General features: G+C 42.8%; 1 protein-coding gene across 1 annotated transcript in view; it reads left to right on the forward strand.

The window, feature by feature from the left end:
- The window catches only part of LOC126416418 (TOG array regulator of axonemal microtubules protein 1), a 63243-nt gene extending 48207 nt beyond the window's left edge, over positions 1–15036 (forward strand). The window contains exon 6 of the mRNA XM_050084138.1: positions 13849–15036. Coding sequence (XP_049940095.1) covers positions 13849–13972 — 124 coding nt within the window. The 3' untranslated portion in view covers positions 13973–15036. The remainder of the gene's footprint in view (positions 1–13848) is intronic.
- The last annotated feature ends 5964 nt before the right edge of the window (positions 15037–21000 follow it).

Consider the following 21000-nt stretch of genomic DNA (forward strand, 5'->3'; position numbering starts at 1 on the left):
TGCAACACATTTTTTTCTGAAACAGGGGTTGTTTTATGCAGTATTGAAATACACCAGGTTATTCCCCAATCTTTTAGCTACACAACACTATTTTTCAACGTAATCTCCATTCAATGCTACGGCCTTACGCCACCTTGAAATGAGGGCCTGTATGCCTGCACGGTACCATTCCACTGGTCGATGTCGGAGCCAACGTCGTACTGCATCAATAACTTCTTCATCATCCGCGTAGTGCCTCCCACGGATTGCGTCCTTCATTGGGCCATACATATGGAAATCCGACGATGCGAGATCGGGGCTGTAGGGTGCATGAGGAAGAACAGTCCACTGAAGTTTTGTGAGTTCCTCTCGGGTACGAAGACTTGTGTGAGGTCTTGCGTTGTCATGAAGAAGGAGAAGTTCGTTCAGATTTTTGTGCCTACGAACACGCTGAAGTCGTTTCTACAATTTCTGAAGAGTTGCACAATACACTTCAGAGTTGATCGTTTGACCATGGGGAAGGACATCGAACAGAATAACCCCTTCAGCGTCCCAGAAGACTGTAACCATGACTTTACCGGCTGAGGGTATGGCTTTTTCTTGGTAGGGGAGTGGGTGTGGCGCCAGTCCATTGATTGCCGTTTTGTTTCAGGTTTGAAGTGATGAACCCAGGTTTCATCGCCTGTAACAATCTTTGACAATAAATTGTTACCCTCAGCCACATGACGAGCAAGCAATTCCGCACAGATGGTTATCCTTTGCTCTTTATGGTGTTCGGTTAGACAACGAGGGACCCAGCGGGAACAAACCTTTGAATATCCCAACTGGTGAACAATTGTGACAGCACTACCAACAGAGATGTCAAGTTGAGCACTGAGTTGTTTGATGGTGATCCGTCGATCATCTCGAACGAGTGTGTTCGCACGCTTCGCCATTGCAGGAGTCACAGCTGTGCACGGCCGGCCCGCACGCGGGAGATCAGACAGTCTTGCTTGACCTTGCGGCGATGATGACACACGCTTTGCAACGACTCACCGTGCTTTTGGCCACTGCCAGATCACCGTAGACATTCTGCAAGTGCCTATGAATATCTGAGATGCCCTGGTTTTCCGCCAAAAGAAACTCGATCACTGCCCGTTGTTTGCAACGCACATCCGTCACAGACGCCATTTTAACAGCTCCGTACAGCGCTGCCACCTGTCGGAAGTCAATGAAACTATACGAGACGAAGCGGGAATGTTTGAAAATATTCCACAAGAAATTTCCGGTTTTTTCAACCAAAATTGGCTGAGAAAAAAAATGTGTTGCATTACTTATTGAACTGCCCTCGTATCTCTTGGTTTGTGAAAGACGTTTATTTACGAGGGTTGTCCAGAAAATAAGTTCCGATCGGTCGCGAAATGGAAACTACAGAGAAAACCAGAAACGTTCCATTTGCAACAGTTAAGCCGTCGGCACACGGACCGTGCTGTCGAACGTCAACGTTGAGCGTGCCAAGTTGAACGTGCTGCTGAACGCTGAGGGACGATGAGACTTGTGCATACGGTACGTGGGCCCCTACGTGCTATACGCAATCGCAACGCACTCCGGCGGCAGTTGAGGGATGTTTCTAGTTAGTAAATCACACTGTTTACTCAACGGGCGAACGCAAAATTTTCACGTCGGCTCTATTAAAATGCACATTTCCTTCATCGTCCGCGAAAAGGAAAGTACCATGTCCAATCAATAAGGACACAGGCTTATAAAAGTTCCGTTACAAACAATGCGGTACAAATTTGAAATACTTCTCCGCACAAGATAAACGTTATTTCATCATTCCCACATTTTAGTAAAACCCCAAGGTCAGTCTTACTTGATCACTATTCCTACCCAGTAGCAGAATCTTTGCAACATGTGAATTACGAAGCGTAAAAGAAAAAGGAGCAAAATATCTTTATAGAAGTAGCGCAAGCTGTCCTGTAGATTAAGCCAATCGAACAAAGTCACCCCTCAAAGAAAGGTGAACGTATATTTACATAACATCAAATATTATAACATATACTTATATTAAACTAATAATAAAGTATGAGAACCTAATAAAAACGCGAATGTTAGGAAAAAAAATTTGGAAGTCCTACGACGCGAGCCACCGACCAAATCTATACTGATTAGTGGAAAGAGACGCTACTCATTACGCTACACCAACAACTCGTTCACTGGACTTAGCCATATTGTATTACCCTTGCTAAAAACGTTAATCGTAGATAATTATGTTACTAATTGAAATTTAATTATAACAAATTGTACCAAGTACAATGCGTTTTGCGTGGATCTTCAGTGTGTCGCTGCCTTCAAATAGCATACTCTCATAATACGCAAGTTACAATAATTCTTTTGCCACGAATGTCATGTTTCTCATTATTTTATTAGAACGAACCACACAATTAACAACGGGTTTCCCAGTGATTCTCAATTTGCTGGTGCTCAGAAACAGCATATACACATATAGGCTTGAGATGAATGCCAATATGGCGCCTCACAACTCTGTACTGAAAGGAGACGCGTGCGTGTGACGTATGTGGCGTTCTCCCATCTCATTGGTCAACGCTCAGACACACGCTCAGAATATCTGACATGCCAGATATTGCTCTGCACGTTCGGAAAAACTCCCGAACGTGCTATTCCACGCTCTGACGTCAGAAACTCGGCACGCTCAACGTTCGGATGCACGGTCCGTGTGCCGACGGCTTTAGGCACACTTTCCACCTACTACTCTATGTTGTATCCACGGACCCAACCAACCAACCAACTCGCGCACGCGCGCCCTGACCGTGACATCGCTGGCCACAGCTCCTGTCGCGGCCGTCGGCGTCTCAGGGCGTTACCGCCGACGGAAGAGGTCGCGCCATGGCTGAGCTCGGGCCCGCAGCGCCCTCTGCCTTTCGCATATGAGGAGGAGCGCTGGCCCGAGACGGACAGTCTATTGTCGATTGTCTATTGCTAGCCTTTCGCGGAGTTTATAGCGGAGCCATTGCAGTGTGATAATTGCTGTTGTATTCGACTAGGCTCAGTACACGGATTACTCTTGGATATTACTTGGACTTGTATTGCTGGTGCAAGTTTCGTCAGAAATAAAGATAAGTTATCTCTTCATTCTAGCCGGCGCAATTCTTGTCATTAATTATTTTTCGGCCAGCAGACATAGCTACATCCTGGTCACTACCCACGCTTCATACAATGGCTGCCCCACGAGTACCGCCGAGGACCTTGGGTTTGGGAGCCGTCACAAAACTCTACATAGTTGTAGCTCCAACTTCGAATTCTGTCGTAGTGTTCTATCAACTTTCCAATATACTCGTCATAGAAAGCAGCCGCCTGTGCTTTCGGACAGTTATCTGCACTGGTCTGCATCTCGTTGTCTGTGGAAAAATTTTGTCTTCATAGCCAGCGGTTCTTGTGAGCAGAGGTGAGACTCAGGGGGAGCCAATTACGTACTGTATTGTGGTTGATCAGACACTTCTCATCGGAAACGCTCCAGGAGCATCTACATTGCCCCTGCAGTGTGCGGCCGAGAATTGGCACGAAGAAGGAACTGCCCGACAGTTGTGTTATGTGGGCTGTATAACACAGGCGAAATCTCCAACCAGACCCTCATACTTGGCGGGAGACGCTATTCCCTACGTACCTTTACGTGCTCTCTGTTCACTCAAAACTGAAAAGAGCGACGCGACACGATCGACAGGCATACTAGAGACACTGTCCAACACATCTGCGCAAAGCTTTACCGGATTTTCCCAGTGGTTTCCATTTCGCGACCGATCAGAACTTACTTTCTGCGCCGGCCGGTGTGGCCGTGCGGTTAAAGGCGCTTCAGTCTGGAACCGCGTGACCGCTACGGTCGCAGGTTCGAATCCTGCCTCGGGCATGGATGTTTGTGATGTCCTTAGGTTAGTTAGGTTTAATTAGTTCTAAGTTCTAGGCGACTAATGACCTCAGAAGTTAAGTCGCATAGTGCTCAGAGCCATTTTTGAACCATTACTTTCTGCACAACTCTCGTTTTTTTTTTTTTTAACTAACTAGCACTCGATACACGTGAGCAACACAGACACGTTTCCTGTGTGCCCCTTTTATCTAAACCTATGTCTGCATCTACATCTACATAGATAATCCGCAAGCCACCGTAAAGTGCGTGGCGGAGGGTACCCTGTACCGCTACTTGTCATTTCCCATCCTGTTCCACTAGCAAATAGAGCGAGGGAAAAGCGAATGTCTGTACGCCTCCGTATGAGCCCTGATTGCTCGTATCTTGTATTCGTGGTCCTTACGAGCGATGTATGTTAGCTGCAGCAGAATCGTTCGGCAGTCAGCTTCAAATGTCGGGTCTCTAAATTTTGTCGGTAGTGTTTCCCGAAAAGAACGCCGCCTTCCCTCCAGAGATTCCCATTATCAGACTGCTGCCCACACTGTCCACCAAATCATTTAGATACGTAGGTTGGAACTTAATAGTGGATACACTGCTGTGGAGACACTATGCAATGGAATCTACTATTGTCATTGATGGCACACGCTGTTGGCACACCTACCTTACCTCCGAGCAAACGGACTCGCCCTTCCCACGTCACCGGCGTGCGCACAGTCGAGGGAAACACAGTCACTTGTGTCGCTATGTTTTCGAAAGAGGAACAACGGAGTTGGATCAAGATTGAGTGTGCCAGAGGTCGTACAGCACGACAGTGTCACCAAGGTTACAGCACGACAGTGTCATCAAGGTCAGAGGCGTGCCGGAAATCGGCATTGCCGTACAGAACAGCGGCACGTTGGATAAAAGCCTTCAACGAAGGGTTGGTCGTCCTAGCGTCTCTGAAGAAGAAGTGCATGCTGTTTCCGCGTTAGTGGACAGTGATCGACGCCATACGATTCGTGAGCTCGCCCACGAAACCGGATTAGCTCATACGATTGTGCTTCGCATCCTGAAGGAACGCCTAGGCATGCGAAAAATTGCATCACGATGGGTTCCGCATGACTTGACGGAAATGCAGAAATGGATGCGTTACGACGCTGCTCAGACGCACTTGGAGCGCTATGAGCGCTAGGGAGAGGCTTTCTTACGCCGTATCGTAACATTGGATGACACGTGGGCCACATCGTACGAGCCAAAACTGAAACGCCAATCCAACTAATACGTCATTAGGGGTCGCCGCGAAAGTCGAAAATGCGTCAGAGCTCCATTCTGGTGAAAGTTACGGTGATTCTCGTGTACGACTGTGATGGTGTTATCCTAACCCATTACGTTCCTCCACGACAGACCGTCAATGCACAGTATTACTGTTCGGTTTTGGAGCATCACCTGCGACCAGCTTTGCGAAAGAAGCGGCGACATATACTGCGCAACCCACCCATCATTTTGCACGACAATGCGCGGGCGAATACAGCGCAATCTGTGGCTGCTCTGTTCGGTCGATGGGACTGGGAAGTACTGCACCATCCACCATACTCCCCGGACTTGATTTCGAAGATGAAGGAACCACTTCGTGGCATTCGTTTCAGAACTGTTCCAGAGATTCGACAGGCAATAGACCGCTCCAAACAGAACAGGCTCTGCTAACGGTATACTACGCCTTCCACATCGCTAGTAACGGGTTCTACACAACTCTGGTGACTACTTTGAAGGACAGTAACAGCTGCAAGCATGTAACTCTTTTGTGTCGGTTGTGTATAAATAGTTGCCATTGTTTAAGTTCCAACCCTCGTATTTTTCCTGGGGCACTCCTGACGGTACCCTTGTCTCTAATGAATACTCAGAGTCGAGGACAACATACTGGGTTCTATTATTTAAGAAGTCTTCGAGCCACTCACATATCTGTGAACTTATTCCATATGCTCGTACCTTCCTAACAGCCTGCCATGGGGCGCCGTGTCAAATGCTTTCCAGAAATCTAGAAATACTGAATCTGCCTGTTGCCCTTCATCCATAGTTCATGTGAGAAAAGGGCAAGCCGTGTTTTGCACGAGCGATGCCTTCAAAACCCATGCGGATTCGTTAACACAAGCTGCTTAACCTCAAGAAAGTTTATTATATTCGAACTGAGAATATGTTCAAGGATTCTGCAGCAAACAGAAGTTAGGGATACTGGTCTGTAATTTTGCTGCGGTGCAGCGCACTATGTCCTCTTTATTGGACCGCCGACATTTCTTTATTTGCATATGAGATCACAAACTTCCGCCTAACAAACCAATCACTTTCATACTCAAAACAGATAAATCCTAAGTTCTAAATATTGTAATTACTTCGAATTAAGCGACCGAATTTTAAAGAGTGAAACGCCACCGAATCAGTTTCATTGCGTAATACAATACTAGCAGCAAAAAACTGGTACAATTTCATATCGAAATTCGAAGTTGACACCGACAGTCCTCGAATTCATATAGCTATGTCGTTTGTTGAGGACTTTCTCACTGTTCAACAAGGAGCAAACACAATTATTACGATATCTTGATCTTTTCCGGAAATATTTCAGATGAACAGTTAACGGAATCACACCATATCACTCTCTTTGAATAAAATCTAACACTGGGTGAGCCAAAAGTCACGTAGGGTTTATAATTGTGAATAACTTTTTTGGTTTTTCTTTAGTTTCCATTGATATGACATAAAGGCTAAAGGTGAGAGACTGTTTACAGATATGTGTGGAATAATCTCACATGGCTGTCTGACGTCATAGGTTTCACAGATACGGGTCTCGTGTAGCGCATGACAGGGGTCAATACTTCTGGTGCGACTGCCCGTATTTTTGCACGAATGTTTTCCTTCATCTCCTGTGCTATTTGTAGTTTGTACACATACCCTTCGTCCTTCAGATATCGCCAAAGAAAACAATCAGGTGGAGTGAGGTCAGGCAAATGGGGGGGCTAGTTCATGTTATTGTGATGTGATGGCTGAAAATCGTCTTCAGAAGCCCAAAGGAGGCCCCTGCCTTTTGCGTCGTTGACCCGTCTTGTTGAAGCCGTGTCTCAAGTCTGTTCTCCACTGCAGGACGCACGGTAGTCGCAGCCATATTTCGATATCGATCACCAGTCCCGTCATGCTTCGGCTTCATCATCTTCAAAGAAGTATGGCCCAGTGATCACTTCTGACGTCATACCACATCACATAGCGCATTTCAGTGGATGCAGTTCCTGCTCATGTATGGAGTATAGGTTTTTACTGCCCCAAAACCGATAATTTTGTCTGTTAACAAAAATCCATTGGGTGAAAAATGCGCCTTGTCGCTCAACAACAACTTGTGGATGAAATAATTGTTTTCCGTGGCCAACAACTGTATTGGAAGTGCACATACAAGGCTTTGACGATAATCCGTGTGTGTTTTACTGTTGCACCAGTTGGATTCAGTCGAGAAAGAGATCCAAATCGAATTTTATAATTCGCTAATGTAGCGTCCTTGCCAACTCCAATCGTCCAGAATGTCTTCGTACTGAAGTTCCTGTATCCTCACCAACACTGTCTCGGGCTCGGTGGATGTTGTCCGCTGAATAGGCTGAACTGGGTCTGCAACGTCAGGATAGATTGCACACTGAACGCTGTTCATCTGAAACGTTGAATCAAGCGACGGAGGATGGATTTCCAGTCCTGGTGTTGAAATGTTGCCGATATGCTCACCGTGTGAGAACAATTGACATCTGGTTTTTGAAGTAAAGCTCCAGAAGTCTGGTTCATTGAACGGTGGTCATTTTTTCCATGGTCAGTCTCCCACTCTTCCTCTTTCAGAATCGGAAACAAAAGAAAGGTGAAAAGAAGAAATACTTTTACGACTCGAACCAGGGTCGTGTTACTGTCAGGAAGTCGAGCGAAGAGTGGAGGTGAGTGACCCTGTGGTGTGGAGCGAAGAGTTGCCAATGAAACATTATTCAACTCTCAATCATTTATTGGCGAGAGTTTTACAGTCACTCTGTCTTCTTCTCGACTGCCTAGCAGCCGTGCTGAGTCTGCACTGCTTGAAAGTGCGAGGTAGCTCGTCAGTGTCCAGCAACGAACTTGCTGAGACTCACCAGCAACACAAAGAACAGCCTGAGTGGCAGTGCCAGTAATACATCCGGTAAGGCAGTGCTTGTACGAGGGTCACTCCAAAAGAAATGCACACTTTTTTTTAATCCATCTTTTATTCTACGTGTTTGATAGTTTTACAGTGTGTAGAGACATACTTTAGGAACAATATTTTCATTTCTCCACATAATTTGCATCCTTCTCAACTGCCTTACGCCATCTCGGAACCAGCGCCTACATACCAGCACGGTAAAATTCTGGACCAACCTGTTGGAGCCATTGTTTGGCAGCGTGCACAAGGCAGTCATCATCTTCAAACCTTGTTCCACCAAGAAAGTCTTTCAGTTTTCCAAAGAGATGATGGTCACATGGAGCCAGTCAGGACTGTAAGGCGGGTGTTTCAGTGTTGTCCATCAGAGTTTTGTGATCGCTTCCATGGTTTTTTGACTGACATGTGGCCGTGCATTGTCGTGCAACAGCAAAACATTCTGCTTTTGCCGGTGTGGTCGAACACGACTCAGTCGAGCTCGAAGTTTCTTCAGTGTCGTCACATATGCATCAGAATTTATGGTGGTTCCACTTGGCATGATGTCCAGAAGCAAGAGTCCTTTGGAATCAAAAAACACTGTAGCCATAACTTTTCCAGCAGAAGGTGTGGTTTCGAATTTTTTTTCTTGGGTGAATTTGCATGATGCCACTCCACTGACTGCCTCTTCGTTTCTGGTGAAAAATGATGGAGCCATGTTTCATCACCTGTCACAATTCTTCCAAGGAATTCATCTCCACCATTCCCGTAATCTTCCAAAAGTCCGCTGCATACCGTTTTTTTTTTTGTTTTTTTTTCTTAGCCACTGTCAACATCCTGGGAAGCCACCTGGCACAAACCTTTTTTAACGCCAACACTTTCAGTATTCTGCGACGTAGCGTGACAATTCGTTTACTGTGGTGTGTCTGTCAGCAGTCATCAATCCGTTAACTCTCTGCACATTGTCTGGAGTGTGTGCAGTACGAGGCCTGCCGCTGCCAGGACAATCCTCAATACTGCTGTGCCCGCTTTCATCACGTAACCTGCTTGCCCACCGACTAACTGTACTGCGATCGACAGCAGCATCTCCATACACCTTTTTCAACCTCTTGTGGATGTTTCCCACTGTCTCGTTTTCACAGCACAGGAATTCTATGACAGCACGTTGCCTTTGACGAACGCCAAGTGTAGCAGCCATCTTGAAGACATGCTGTGACAGCGCCACTCACGGGAACACGTTGAACTAAGTTTGAAAACAAGCGGAAAGGATGTATCTAAACACTGTAAAACTTTCACACATGCAGAATGAAAACTGTATTTTTACAAAAATAGTGTGCATTTATTTTGGATTGACCCTCGTACTACCCCAATAGTGGTGACTCAGGCGCCCAGAGCCGAGGTTGAGCAGCTTGTAGATAGGCAGCCCAGTTCTTCATCCACAGAAGATCGGCCTGGCCCCCATCCTCAGTCAGTCACCATTGTGACCGGCAGCACCGCAGCTTGCACATCAGAAGTCCCCTCTGCAGACAGATGGCTCCAGACTTGCATAAATGGACTCCAAGTTGGTGGCAGCTTGTAGACAGTTGTTAAATTAACCTGAGCTTCCTGCAACTTAACAAAGCTAGTCTTCCATCAGTATCTGTGTTGCAGATGGAGTATCCTCACCCTGATAAAGGGCTTGAGGGGACCAGAGGTTTTATGGCAGGCAGATAACTGAATCCTCTTCTCCCCCCCCCCCCCTATCTCTCTCTCTGGTGACTGAATTTGTTCTCGTTTTCTGAGCTCGTCAGTGCTGTTGGGTGCTCTGGTATGTAACTTCAATGTTTCAGAGCCCTTCTTTATACGAAGTCTGTGTCCTGAATGGCGTCCTTATGGCATCTTTAACTGAAGTTACTAACTTTAGCTTCGCTACAGTAGAGCTTTATGTCTGCTCAGCACAGTCGTCACAGTTCTGAGTAATTGTCTTGGCATCCCTGTCACATAGTCTGAAAAAACGATCTTCCAGCTTGTTTATACTTCAGGCCTCCCGTGTTGACATCTGATTAAATTACCAGGTCCTGATGGGATTCCAATTCGGTTTTACAGAGAGTACTCTACTGCATTGGCTCCTTACTTAGCTTGCATTTATCGCGAATCTCTTGTCCACCGTAAAGTCCCGAGCGACTGGAAACAAGCGCAGGTGACGCCTGTATATAAGAAGGGTAGAAGGACGGATCCTCAAAATTACAGACCAATGTCCTTAACATCGGTTTGTTGCAGGATTCTCGAACATATTCTCAGTTCGAATATAATGAATTTCCTTGAGACAGAGAAATTGTTGTCCATGCATCAGCACGGCTTTAGAAAACATCGCTCCTGCAAAATGCAAATCGCCCTTTTTTCACATGATATCTTGCGAACCATGGATGAAGGGTATCAGACGGATGCCATATTCCTTGACTTTCGGAAAGCGTTTGACTCGGTGCCCCACTGCAGACTCCTAACTAAGGTACGAGCATATGGGATTGGCTCCCAAATATGCGACTGGCTCGAAGACTTCTTAAGTAATAGAACCCAATACGTTGTCCTCGATGGTGAGAGTTCATCGTAAGTGAGGATATCATCTGGAGTGCCCCAGAGAAGTGTGGTAGGTCCGCTGTTGTTTTCTATCTACGTAAATGATCTTTTGGATAGGGTGGATAGCAATGTGCGGCTGTTTGCTGATGATACTGTGGTGTACAGGAAGGTGTCGTCGTTGAGTGACTGTAGGAGGATACATGATGACTTGGACAGGAATTGTGATTGGTGAAAAGAATGGCAGCTAACTCAAAATATAGATAAATGTAAATTAATGCAGATGAATAGGAAAAAGAATTCCGTAATGTTTGAATACTCCATTAATAGTGTAGCGCTTGACACAGTCACTTCGATTAAATATTTGGGCGTAACAAAGGGGACCGTTTATAAAACACTAATGCGACCTATTCTTGAGTACTGCTCGAGCGTTTGGGATCCCTATCAGGTCAGATTGAGGGAGGACATAGAAGCAATTCAGAGGAGGGCTGCTAGATTTGTTACTGGTAGGTGTGATCATCACGCGAGTGTTACGGAAATGCTTCAGGAAGTCGGGTGGGAGTCTCTGGAGGAAAGGAGGCGTTCTTTTCGTGAATCGCTACTGAGGAAATTTAGAGAACCAGCATTTGAGGCTGACTACAGTACAATTTTACTGCAGCCAACTAATATTTCGCGGAAAGACCACAAAGATCAGATTAGGGCTCGTACAGAGGCATATAGGCAGTCATTTTTCCCTCGTTCTGTTTGGGAGTGGAACAGGGAGAGAAGATGCTAGTTGTGGTACGAGGTACCCTCCGCCACGCACCGTATGGTGGATTGCGGAGTATGTATGTAGATACAGATCTAGAAGACACCGTTGCATAGCCAGCAGACTTAGGAACGTCTCTCTTCGCTTTTAACAAAATTTTATTCCTGCTCTTACCTACTATTCTACAGTGCAATAATAAAAAACGTTATTCGTAGTTGTATCTCCTTTGTGACTTTCAGTCCACCTTTTATATACCGCTGGTAACAATGTGTGATTACAAAAAAAAATGTTGTCGCTTCACCTTTGAGGCAAAAATACGAAAAATAGCTTCAAAATAAGACAAAGTATGTTAATATAATTGACCAGGGTTTATTGCAAACAGTCCGACCTCTGCCTCCATCTTCAGCTAACGGAAACGGGACGTCTTGTTACTATAGCACTAATTTCTGCACATAGTAATATTTAACTACTCTTGAGTATAATGAGTGCACCTCACTGGTATCGTTATTCATAGTACTCAGCTCTTACCAATGTATGCGACTTACATGTACTGGCACAGAGCTCAAACAGTTACCAGGGGAAGCTGTGTTGGCCGGCCAGAGTGGCCAAGCGGTTCTAGGCGCAACAGTCTGGAACTGCGCGACCGCTACGGTCGCAGGTTCAAATCCTGCCTTGGGCATGGATGTGTGTGATGTCCTTAGGTTAGTTAGGTTTAAGTAGTTCTAAGTTCTAGGGGACTGATGACCTCAGAAGTTACGTCCCATAGTGCTCAGAGCCATCTGAACCATTTGAAGCTGTGTTGATGCAAATTTTGGAAATTTAGGAGACGCTATAATATCTAAGACTATGCCAAGAATGACTGCCCTTGTTACTTACACCTCTAAATGAATTGGCATTTCAGACTAATAGCGCCAGACACATATAAGCAGCTATTGGGAATGGGAATTAACCAAAAGTACAGGAAGCAAGTTTCACCGAAAGTCTTACTTTATTAATTTATAGCAGCTTCTAATTTTATTTGATCCAGCAGTTTCAACAATTTCTAATGCTCTAATGATATGGATGTGGTGGTTACTTCAAGACTGTCGTAGCATATACAAAAACTTCTCTCCTGTGTCTGTCCTATGAATGGATTTTAATCAAGGAAAGGAAAATGCGAGGATGCTTCATTGTTCTCGAAGCTTTGTACGATAAAGTGAGGAGTGATGTTGCACATTTCGAAAACATTGTCTAAATCCTGTTAAAGTGCATATGTAAAAATATAAATGGTTGCCAAATGTTTGGCACTCATTACCCATTTTTGAAGAAAGATTGCTTCTACAAACACATCATTGAAATCGGAATTTTAAGAAGTTTCTAATAAGATTCTATTCTGCCAGCTCTCCTCCTATGGTAGTTAAGCTGAAGCACCATGGGTAGAAGAGACGGCTCTTGGTTGTGCTCTGGAACCAGTTCATTTCATTATCAAGGCAAGTTTTGCCTACTGGTTTACAACTGGCTTAAGAAGCTTGTATTACAATTTCAAGCCAATGGAAACAATGAAGATGTCAGAATAACACTTAGAAATTACAAGATAGAAAGTATTTTCTTCTTTTGTATAACTGTAATTTTTCTTGCTGTTTCTTTTAATTTCTTCCACAAAGGGCACACATATTGTCATAAACTGAAATATCTTCTCGCAACTACCGTTTGCACATTACATACTGTAATCATTCAGCTTTAGATAGGGTTTCAGAGTAAAATTCCAGACATTCTACACATTTATCCTCACTGAATTTTTCTGACTCATTGCAGCGTTCACCACATTTCTCAAATCACCTTCACTCCAAGAAGCTCGATTCGTTGGCATGATGTATTTAACCTGCAAGCATAACACAGGGGATTTAGGCAAACTATACTAAAAGCGTGAAACTGCTTCACAATAAACTGATGCCTGTTTTTAGTTATGCTGCTTCTCTCATACTTCTTTCATGCATCAACCGTTCTAAAGCAATATCGAAGGAGACACACCTTGCCTTTTTAGTGTAAAAGTGTCTGAATAGCATCAAAAACTCCACACGCTGTTGTCGTTAATCTGTCTATCACTTCCACCTTTCAGTTTTTCGTTAACTCGTTGGCATGCACATCATATAAGAAACTGTACTATGCTCATGAAACTTCACATATTCAGCACAGCCAGTCGGTGAGAAAATTTCTTCCTAAAATTTGCGAATTTGTAGCATTGCTTTCCTCTATAACTACTAACTCACTACTAACAGATTGTTTCCGCCACATATCAGCAAGTACGTAAACAGAAAGTGAGTCTTCTCTCCCATGCATGTCAACTCTACTACTTGATCCTACTGTATATTTCATTCTCCAGTGCGACAATGAATCCATTGATCTGACGATTACATCCATGTCTGCATGTTACCAGTAGTATGATATGGAAATGTAGATATGTATTGACATTATAAGATACATAAACTCTAACTTCCAAATTTTACACAAGAAATATACTAATATCGTCACTTTTTTTTGCAGATGTCACGCGAAATCAATGTTCAGGCACCTTGTATTCCACCCAAACTTTGCAACTGTTCTCTCAGAAGTAGTACCACAACAGGTACTACGAAACATCTCGAAAACTCTCCAGAGCCTGAAATAATGTGGATGACTGAAGATGCTGACAGATTTAGGTTGTTAACAGTTCTATGTCTGTGAAGTAATGTAAATAATTTCTGTTGGGGCTAGAACGGAGTAATGTATCGAATGTTTCTAATAGGGATAATATAAACATCCCTTCCATGATACTTTTCTACATAAATTCCTTTGTTAACACAGTAGTGCCATTTTGTCATATCTTGCTATGCCAGTTGCAGTATATGCACATATAATGTACAAAACCTATCTGTAACATAACATTTTGAAACAGGTGTTTAGTTTAACACTTAATGAATGTGATGCTTCATTATCTCATAATATTAATGTGATACTTCATTTTCTAATTATATCCTGTCCTACAGAATTTTTCAGCTTAGTTTAAGAAAGCTCTAAATGTACATATAATTCCGTCCATATATGTGATACTGTTGTTAAGTACATTAATATATTGAAGAATAGTATATATTGTATAAGATACATATCAAATGATCATTCAGTATCGATAAAGAACTGTACAAGCATCCTATAATGGACAAGGAAGTCCAAATACAGCATACAGTAATACAGCCATTATTTTGCCAACAGAAAAATGAGGAATTTTTAGATCAAGGGTAATGTATAATTAATTATGAGACCTTTATCAAATACGTTTGTTAAAAGTTAAATTGGCTGATGTAAGTCAAAGAATCTGTTATGTGATAGTTTATTTTCATTTAAATACACCTAGAGAATTTTGTGTATCAAGAAAGCTATTTTTAATGTTATTCATGTATGTCAAAATATGTTACAACGTATTTTCTATGATAAGCTTATATGCATTTTGTACAAAGAAATGTCAAAATATTCGTAATATTACCACAGAAAAGTAAAGTTAATTCCTCACTGTAAAGAGATGTTGCAGGATATTTATCTTATATTGCTGTTGACTTATTTGCATTGTTTCTGTGATGTTACTGTTGATAAAAATTGTTTACAGTTGTTATATGATGTTACATAAATTCTGACATGAGTTAGGAATTTTAGGCACTGTATCCTTTGAGTTCTTGCTGATAAAATGTCCATAATTAACTTATTGACCAAAGTCAAAATGAAATAAATACTACTACTACTTATGTTTTAGTTGCACTTTTCTGTACTTTTTTGATAGGTCAACTTTTTTCTACACATTTAAAATGTGCAGACTAATAGGTGCTACCATCTGTTGTCCAACTACTCGCAAATATTATCTTATGACCTACCTGACCACAGCCTGAAGTATCAACTGCAAACTTTTTCTTGCCTATTTCCAGAAATGAAGGACGAAATTTCCAAGTATTGTGTCTGTAAGGATGGTAGAGTGATGAGGGGTTTGATTCACTTGTACAAATACTTCCACAACAATGATTTCTGATTGGTGACGGTATCTGCTGATGCTAAAGCTAATAAGGATTCATAATGTTTCTCCACATAGCACCAAGTAAATTTTGAGGTAGTATGATTTAGCTTAAAATGACATCTCAGTGAAACAATAAGTAGCACGTTTATTGTTTCATCCTTCCACATGCCCACAATATTTTACATGGATTGTGGATCGAAGAAACATAAGCAGAAAACCATGAGCAGCATTACGCCTTGTGCTCGGTCGGCCACTAAGGGATCTACCGTCTAAACAACCCGTGGCTTCGAACATCGAAATCATTCTCGCCACAGCTGCATTTGTCAATGGACCTTTACCCGTTTAAATCCCCTTCATATGGCGGTAGGATGGTAACGCTGAACTAGCACATTCCCCATTCTGATAATACAGCTTCACTAAAAGCTCCTTTTCAGGTAACGTCAACATGCTGCGACTGCTGACGCATCTGATTCTCTCTCTCATTACAGCTCCTTTCATACACGATTGTCACGCGCAGTCACTGACGTTTTGCTGTCCAGCGCCATCTGTCGAACATTTTTTAAACTTCTGTATTTTTTTGGTTCTAATAAAACTCCATGTCATTCCAAGCATATGTGTCAATTTGTACCTCTCTATCTACATTATTCCGTGATTTATTCAGTTTTCAAATTTATACAGGTTTTTGATCACCCAGTGTGTATCATATTTGACTGTGGATATTCTTGAGTCATCTACAGCCGAATATTATTTCTTATTTATTCGTTTCGCCTTCTGAGGAGCACACGAACCATTAATTAGCACTGGTCTTCTTAGCTTTCTTGTTCTTCTTTTCTTCCCAAAACTTCCTCATCCTATCACTATGTGTCTGTCTTCTTTCTCATGTCCATGCGTTTTTCAATTTCAGATTCTTTTCCGTCGAGTGTTTGGTTGTGAACTTATGAGAGTTGATATTTTGTCTGTACGCAGTCCATGTGGTTCCAAGTGGGTCAATACTGAGTTCCGTGAGGTCATTTTGGCTTTCTGTTAGCCAGTGTGCTCTGGTTTGGCGAGTTCCTTTGATGATAAGAAAGATTTTCTTGGTCATTCTACAGGCGTCCATTTTTGCTAAATGTCAGTAGAGTTTCAATCGTCATTTCCATGCAACTGACACGAAAAGTTCAGTCTTTGCGTACAGTTCTTCAGAGCTTTTGCGCATCCAGATACCATCTTGAATATTGGGTCCAAATATTTTCGTAAGTATTTGTCTTTCCCTTCTCTCAGTGTTCTTAATGTTGATGGTTAATGATGTTGTTTCAGTTGCATAGAGCGCTTCTGGAAGAGTGACTGTATGATGGTGGTGAAGTTTGGATTGGGTGGATAGCGATTTCTTATTGTATGTGTTCCAGGTCATTGTATAAACTTTACGCAATTTTTCTGCTCGTGTTTTGTGAGCTACTTTTTCGTTGCCAGTGTTGCTGATCGTTTCACGCAAGTACTTGAAGTACCTAACTTGTTGATGTCACCATATTTCATTGCAAGTGGTTTCAGATTTGAACTTTTGGAGTCAATGAATTGTGTTTTCTCGTAAGAAATTTGGAGTCCAGTTTTGATGGCAACCTCATGAAGTTTCTCAATAGCATGTTTGGCTTCCTTGGGAGTCCACGTATTTATTGCTAGGTCATCAGCAAAAGCAAGGCATTTTATATTGATTCGTTTGTCCTTTGTTGTCATATTCATTCCAGGTATTTCTTTCTCCTACATCTTGATAATCTTGTCCAGTACCAGGTTAAAGAGGAGTGGGGACAACCCATCTCCTGGAAAAGAGATCAATGAAGCAGGCTGACACTATTATACCACAAGACAGGTCGTACAGGGCAGCCTATGCATCAGCTGTTTGACAACTTTTCTGCCACTGATGTGTGCGCTGCCCTACAAAGCAGGTCGATTAGGCAGGTCGATACAGTTCCCACACATCATGCCTGTTGGGCAGCATAGCCTACATGTCACTGGCTGAAAAAACTCAGTTTTGTCCATATCTCTGCTCCTATTGGAGCTATGTTACAAATGTGTGTGTGTGTGTGTGTGCGTGTGTGTGTGTGTGTGTATGAGTGTGAGTGAGTGTGTGAGTTTGTGTGTGTGTGTGTGTGTGTGTGTGTGTGTGTGTGTGTGTGTGTGGTGTGATGTATAATGTGCACATCTCTTGGTCCATCTCTTCCTCTCCACTTTCTCTGCCCATCAATTCTTCCTGCCCCTCTCTCACTACCCCTACCCCTCCTTGTAATAAATCCATTGTTGCAATTTATGTGTGACAGACTGCGCCATCTTGCTGAAATCAAAGCTCTTGAGCATTCACACAAACGTTCAGAGCATTAAAACGCTCTTAAGCTATTGCGGTAGCGTTCGCCGCCCACTGCTAATGCGTTTCTGGCATTATCTTTGGAAAAGTAAAGCCCAATTACTCCCTCAGCCCAAATGCCACATCACGAAGTCACTCATTTTGGATTTAATGGTATCTCTACAATTGCTAGACGGTTTTCTGTGCCCCAAATTCTGCGGCTATGCTTGTTCATGAAGCTGTTTAACAGAAAATGAGCCTCATCAGTCAACATAATATTTTTGATGAAATTTGCAAGCAGCCAGTGGGCCTTTCGTGATCGTTTGGCTTCATTTCTGGTGTTAGTTGAATTTTATAGCCCAAAAGGTGCATATCTTCTTTCAGAATTCTATGAATACTGGCTCTGGGAATTTTCAGTCAAGAAGTATATTTCGCCAGACTTACAGCGACATTATCATTCACGAAAGTTACGTTCCTTACAGGATACCCCTTTATAACACCAGTACTAGCCACAGTAATAGAGTCCATAATGAAAGATCAATTATTGAGTTATTTTGAAGGAAATAACTTAGTTTATGGTTCACAGTATGGCTTTTAGAAGGGCAGGTCAATGAAAACAGGACTACTTGGCTTAGTTACGAATACAAGTCAGGGTTAAGATGACGAAGAGTATAAAGCACTAGAAAGTCTGCAGATGACACAACGATGTTCTCAGAAATGGAGTGTGTCATTCATGCTATTCACCCAGCAGAAGTCCTATCCAGTCAGAACAAGGCTTGGGTTACCTTGAACAATATGAAAATTAACGAAGACAAAACGAAGATGATGACATGTAGCTTCAGTGATAATGCATCGCTGGATGACACAGCGGCCATAAAGCTTCTGGGCATTTTCACTGGAATTAAGTTAACCTGCAACAACATACTGAACATGTATGCTCCAAAATTTCATGAGTCCTGTGTCTCTTGAGGAAACTACAAAGTATAAAAAAGTATAATATCGAAAAAGTACTTCCAGTGAGTGTACACAGCCTCATCGGCCACTGCTGTAGGAGTACTCTGCAGTGTGCAATAATTTTCTTTTATTGTAAAAGAAAGCAATGAGAATTAGTATTTCAAGCAAAAAACCTTACCATTGTATACTAATATTTCCCAGACTAGGAGTTCTGACCGTCTCTAGCCAATATACAATGAGAAAGATGAAAAAAATGAGTACACTGTTTATTATTTCAAAATTAATCGCCATAAGTGTTAGTACACTTATACCACTCTGAGATGGTCAATACCTTCATGGAAAAATGTCTGTAGTTGGCTACAGAACCATCATTGTACTCATACGTGCGCCTCTTCATCTAAAGCAAATTGACAGCCAAAAATGTTTTAAGCTGTAATTCCTCCCATGCTCCACATGTGATTGGAATGGGAATAAAGTAGAGTCTCGATAGTTCGAGGTGAACGGGACCGGAACCATCTCGAACTATCGAAAACTCGGACTATCGAAATTTAAATGGGAAAAAGAAATATTATGTTATTGTAAGTAATACAGGTCAAAATATGAACTTTATTAAAATAAAAGTATTTACACATGCATTTGCATTGGCAGAATAACAATAATTATTTATTTAGACAAGTAATAGTGAAGTTTCTTTTGTTTGGCGAAGCTGCAATGTTTCCTCGTGCCAATGTCACGCCACCGTCTCAGGAGAAGTAGGTCAGTTGGTGTCGCAGGAGGCTGTTGTTCCACGTAGCATATGGCGGCCTCGAGAGCAGCGTAGCCATCGGTGTGGCTCATCATCGGTGCAGCCTCTGCCTCGTCATCCTGGTCACTCTCACACTGCGATGGAATGTTAACTATCTCAATTATACAAGAGTCTGTCACTTCCAACTGTTCGTCCGAATTTAACCACTCGCCTACCTCCACCTCTTCTGCCTCTTCACACCCTGGCAATCTTCTGATTAAGTTACACAATGGTTGATCGTCCTCATCTGCTAAATCTTCAGTTTCTGTGTCTGGCATACTTTCCTGTAGAATTTTCCTCCATGACTTAGAAATTGTGTCTGACTTTATTTCGCTCCAAGATTCGCTAATCCAGTACACGACGTCCTTCAAAGTCACTTTCTTCAAAGCTCCTACAATGCTTTCGTTTCCTTCGGAATGCAGGATTGTAGCAATCACCGTCGATACTTTTTTTTAGACATTCCAGAACGCCCTGATCCATGGGCTGAATGAGACAGGTAACGTTTGGTGGGAAAACAAGGCGCAGATACCGTCGCACTGCAGTTCTCCTGCATTCGGATGTGAGGACGCATTATTCATGAGCAAAATTGCTTTGTATGACAGTCCCCTTTCTTTTAAAAAATTCTTGCAGTCAGGTACAAATGAGTTAAAAAACCAGTTCTCAAAGATTTCCTGATTCATCCAGGCATTATTCTGATGTGTATGGACAACCGGAAGAGCTGAGATGGATACATTCTTGAATGCTCTTGGCTTGGCAGACTTCCCAATCACAACTAGTTTTAGTTTGTGGTTTCCAGTTGCATTTGAAGCTGCCATAACTGTGAGCCGCTCTTTGCTTTTTTTGTGCCCAGGAGCAGTTTTTTCTTCACAAATTTTCGTCAGTTATGATTTTTTTTTAACTCGGCGATAAATTTTGAAACGGCCTGAGCGTCACGAGAGAGTTTTTCTCCACATACATCTTAGTTGACGCACTCCATACCTCTTCTTTCACTTGTCGAGCCAGCCCACACTAGCGGTGAAATTTTCGTCTCCTTCCTGCAGCTGGTTTCTGAAAAACAAAGCTTTTTCTTGCAAGATTGGGCCAGAAATCGGAGCACCCTTCTGTCTCTGTTGGGTAAACCACATGAACAATGCCTCACTTGTTTTTTTTTCGAAATCTGACTTCTTTATACTTCTTCGACTGAGAGATTCGTGTGAGCATTACTGTGAAGATAACTGTTCCAATTTAAGTCGGTTTCATCGCGAGTACCAACAGTAACTTCACCGACACCATATTCGAGAGCAAGTTTTTTTTATTGTTTCTCCTTTGTCAAGTCATCTTAGTGCTTCTAATTTTAGGTGCAAAGTCACAAGTCTCCTCTTTTTTTGTTACAGCACTCATCTTTGTAAGATGTACAACGGAACACACAGTCAACAAACAAACGCCGGCCTGGGTGGCCTAGCGGTTCTAGGCGCTACAGTCTGGAACCGCGCGACCGCTACGGTCGCAGGTTCGAATCCTGCCTCGGGCATGGATGTGTGTGATGTCCTTAGGTTAGTTAGGTTTAAGTAGTTCTAGGGGACTGATGACCTTGGAAGTTAAGTCCCATAGTGCTCAGAGCCATTT

This window comes from Schistocerca serialis, chromosome 8 (assembly GCF_023864345.2).
Source record: "Schistocerca serialis cubense isolate TAMUIC-IGC-003099 chromosome 8, iqSchSeri2.2, whole genome shotgun sequence".
NCBI lineage: Eukaryota > Metazoa > Arthropoda > Insecta > Orthoptera > Acrididae > Schistocerca > Schistocerca serialis.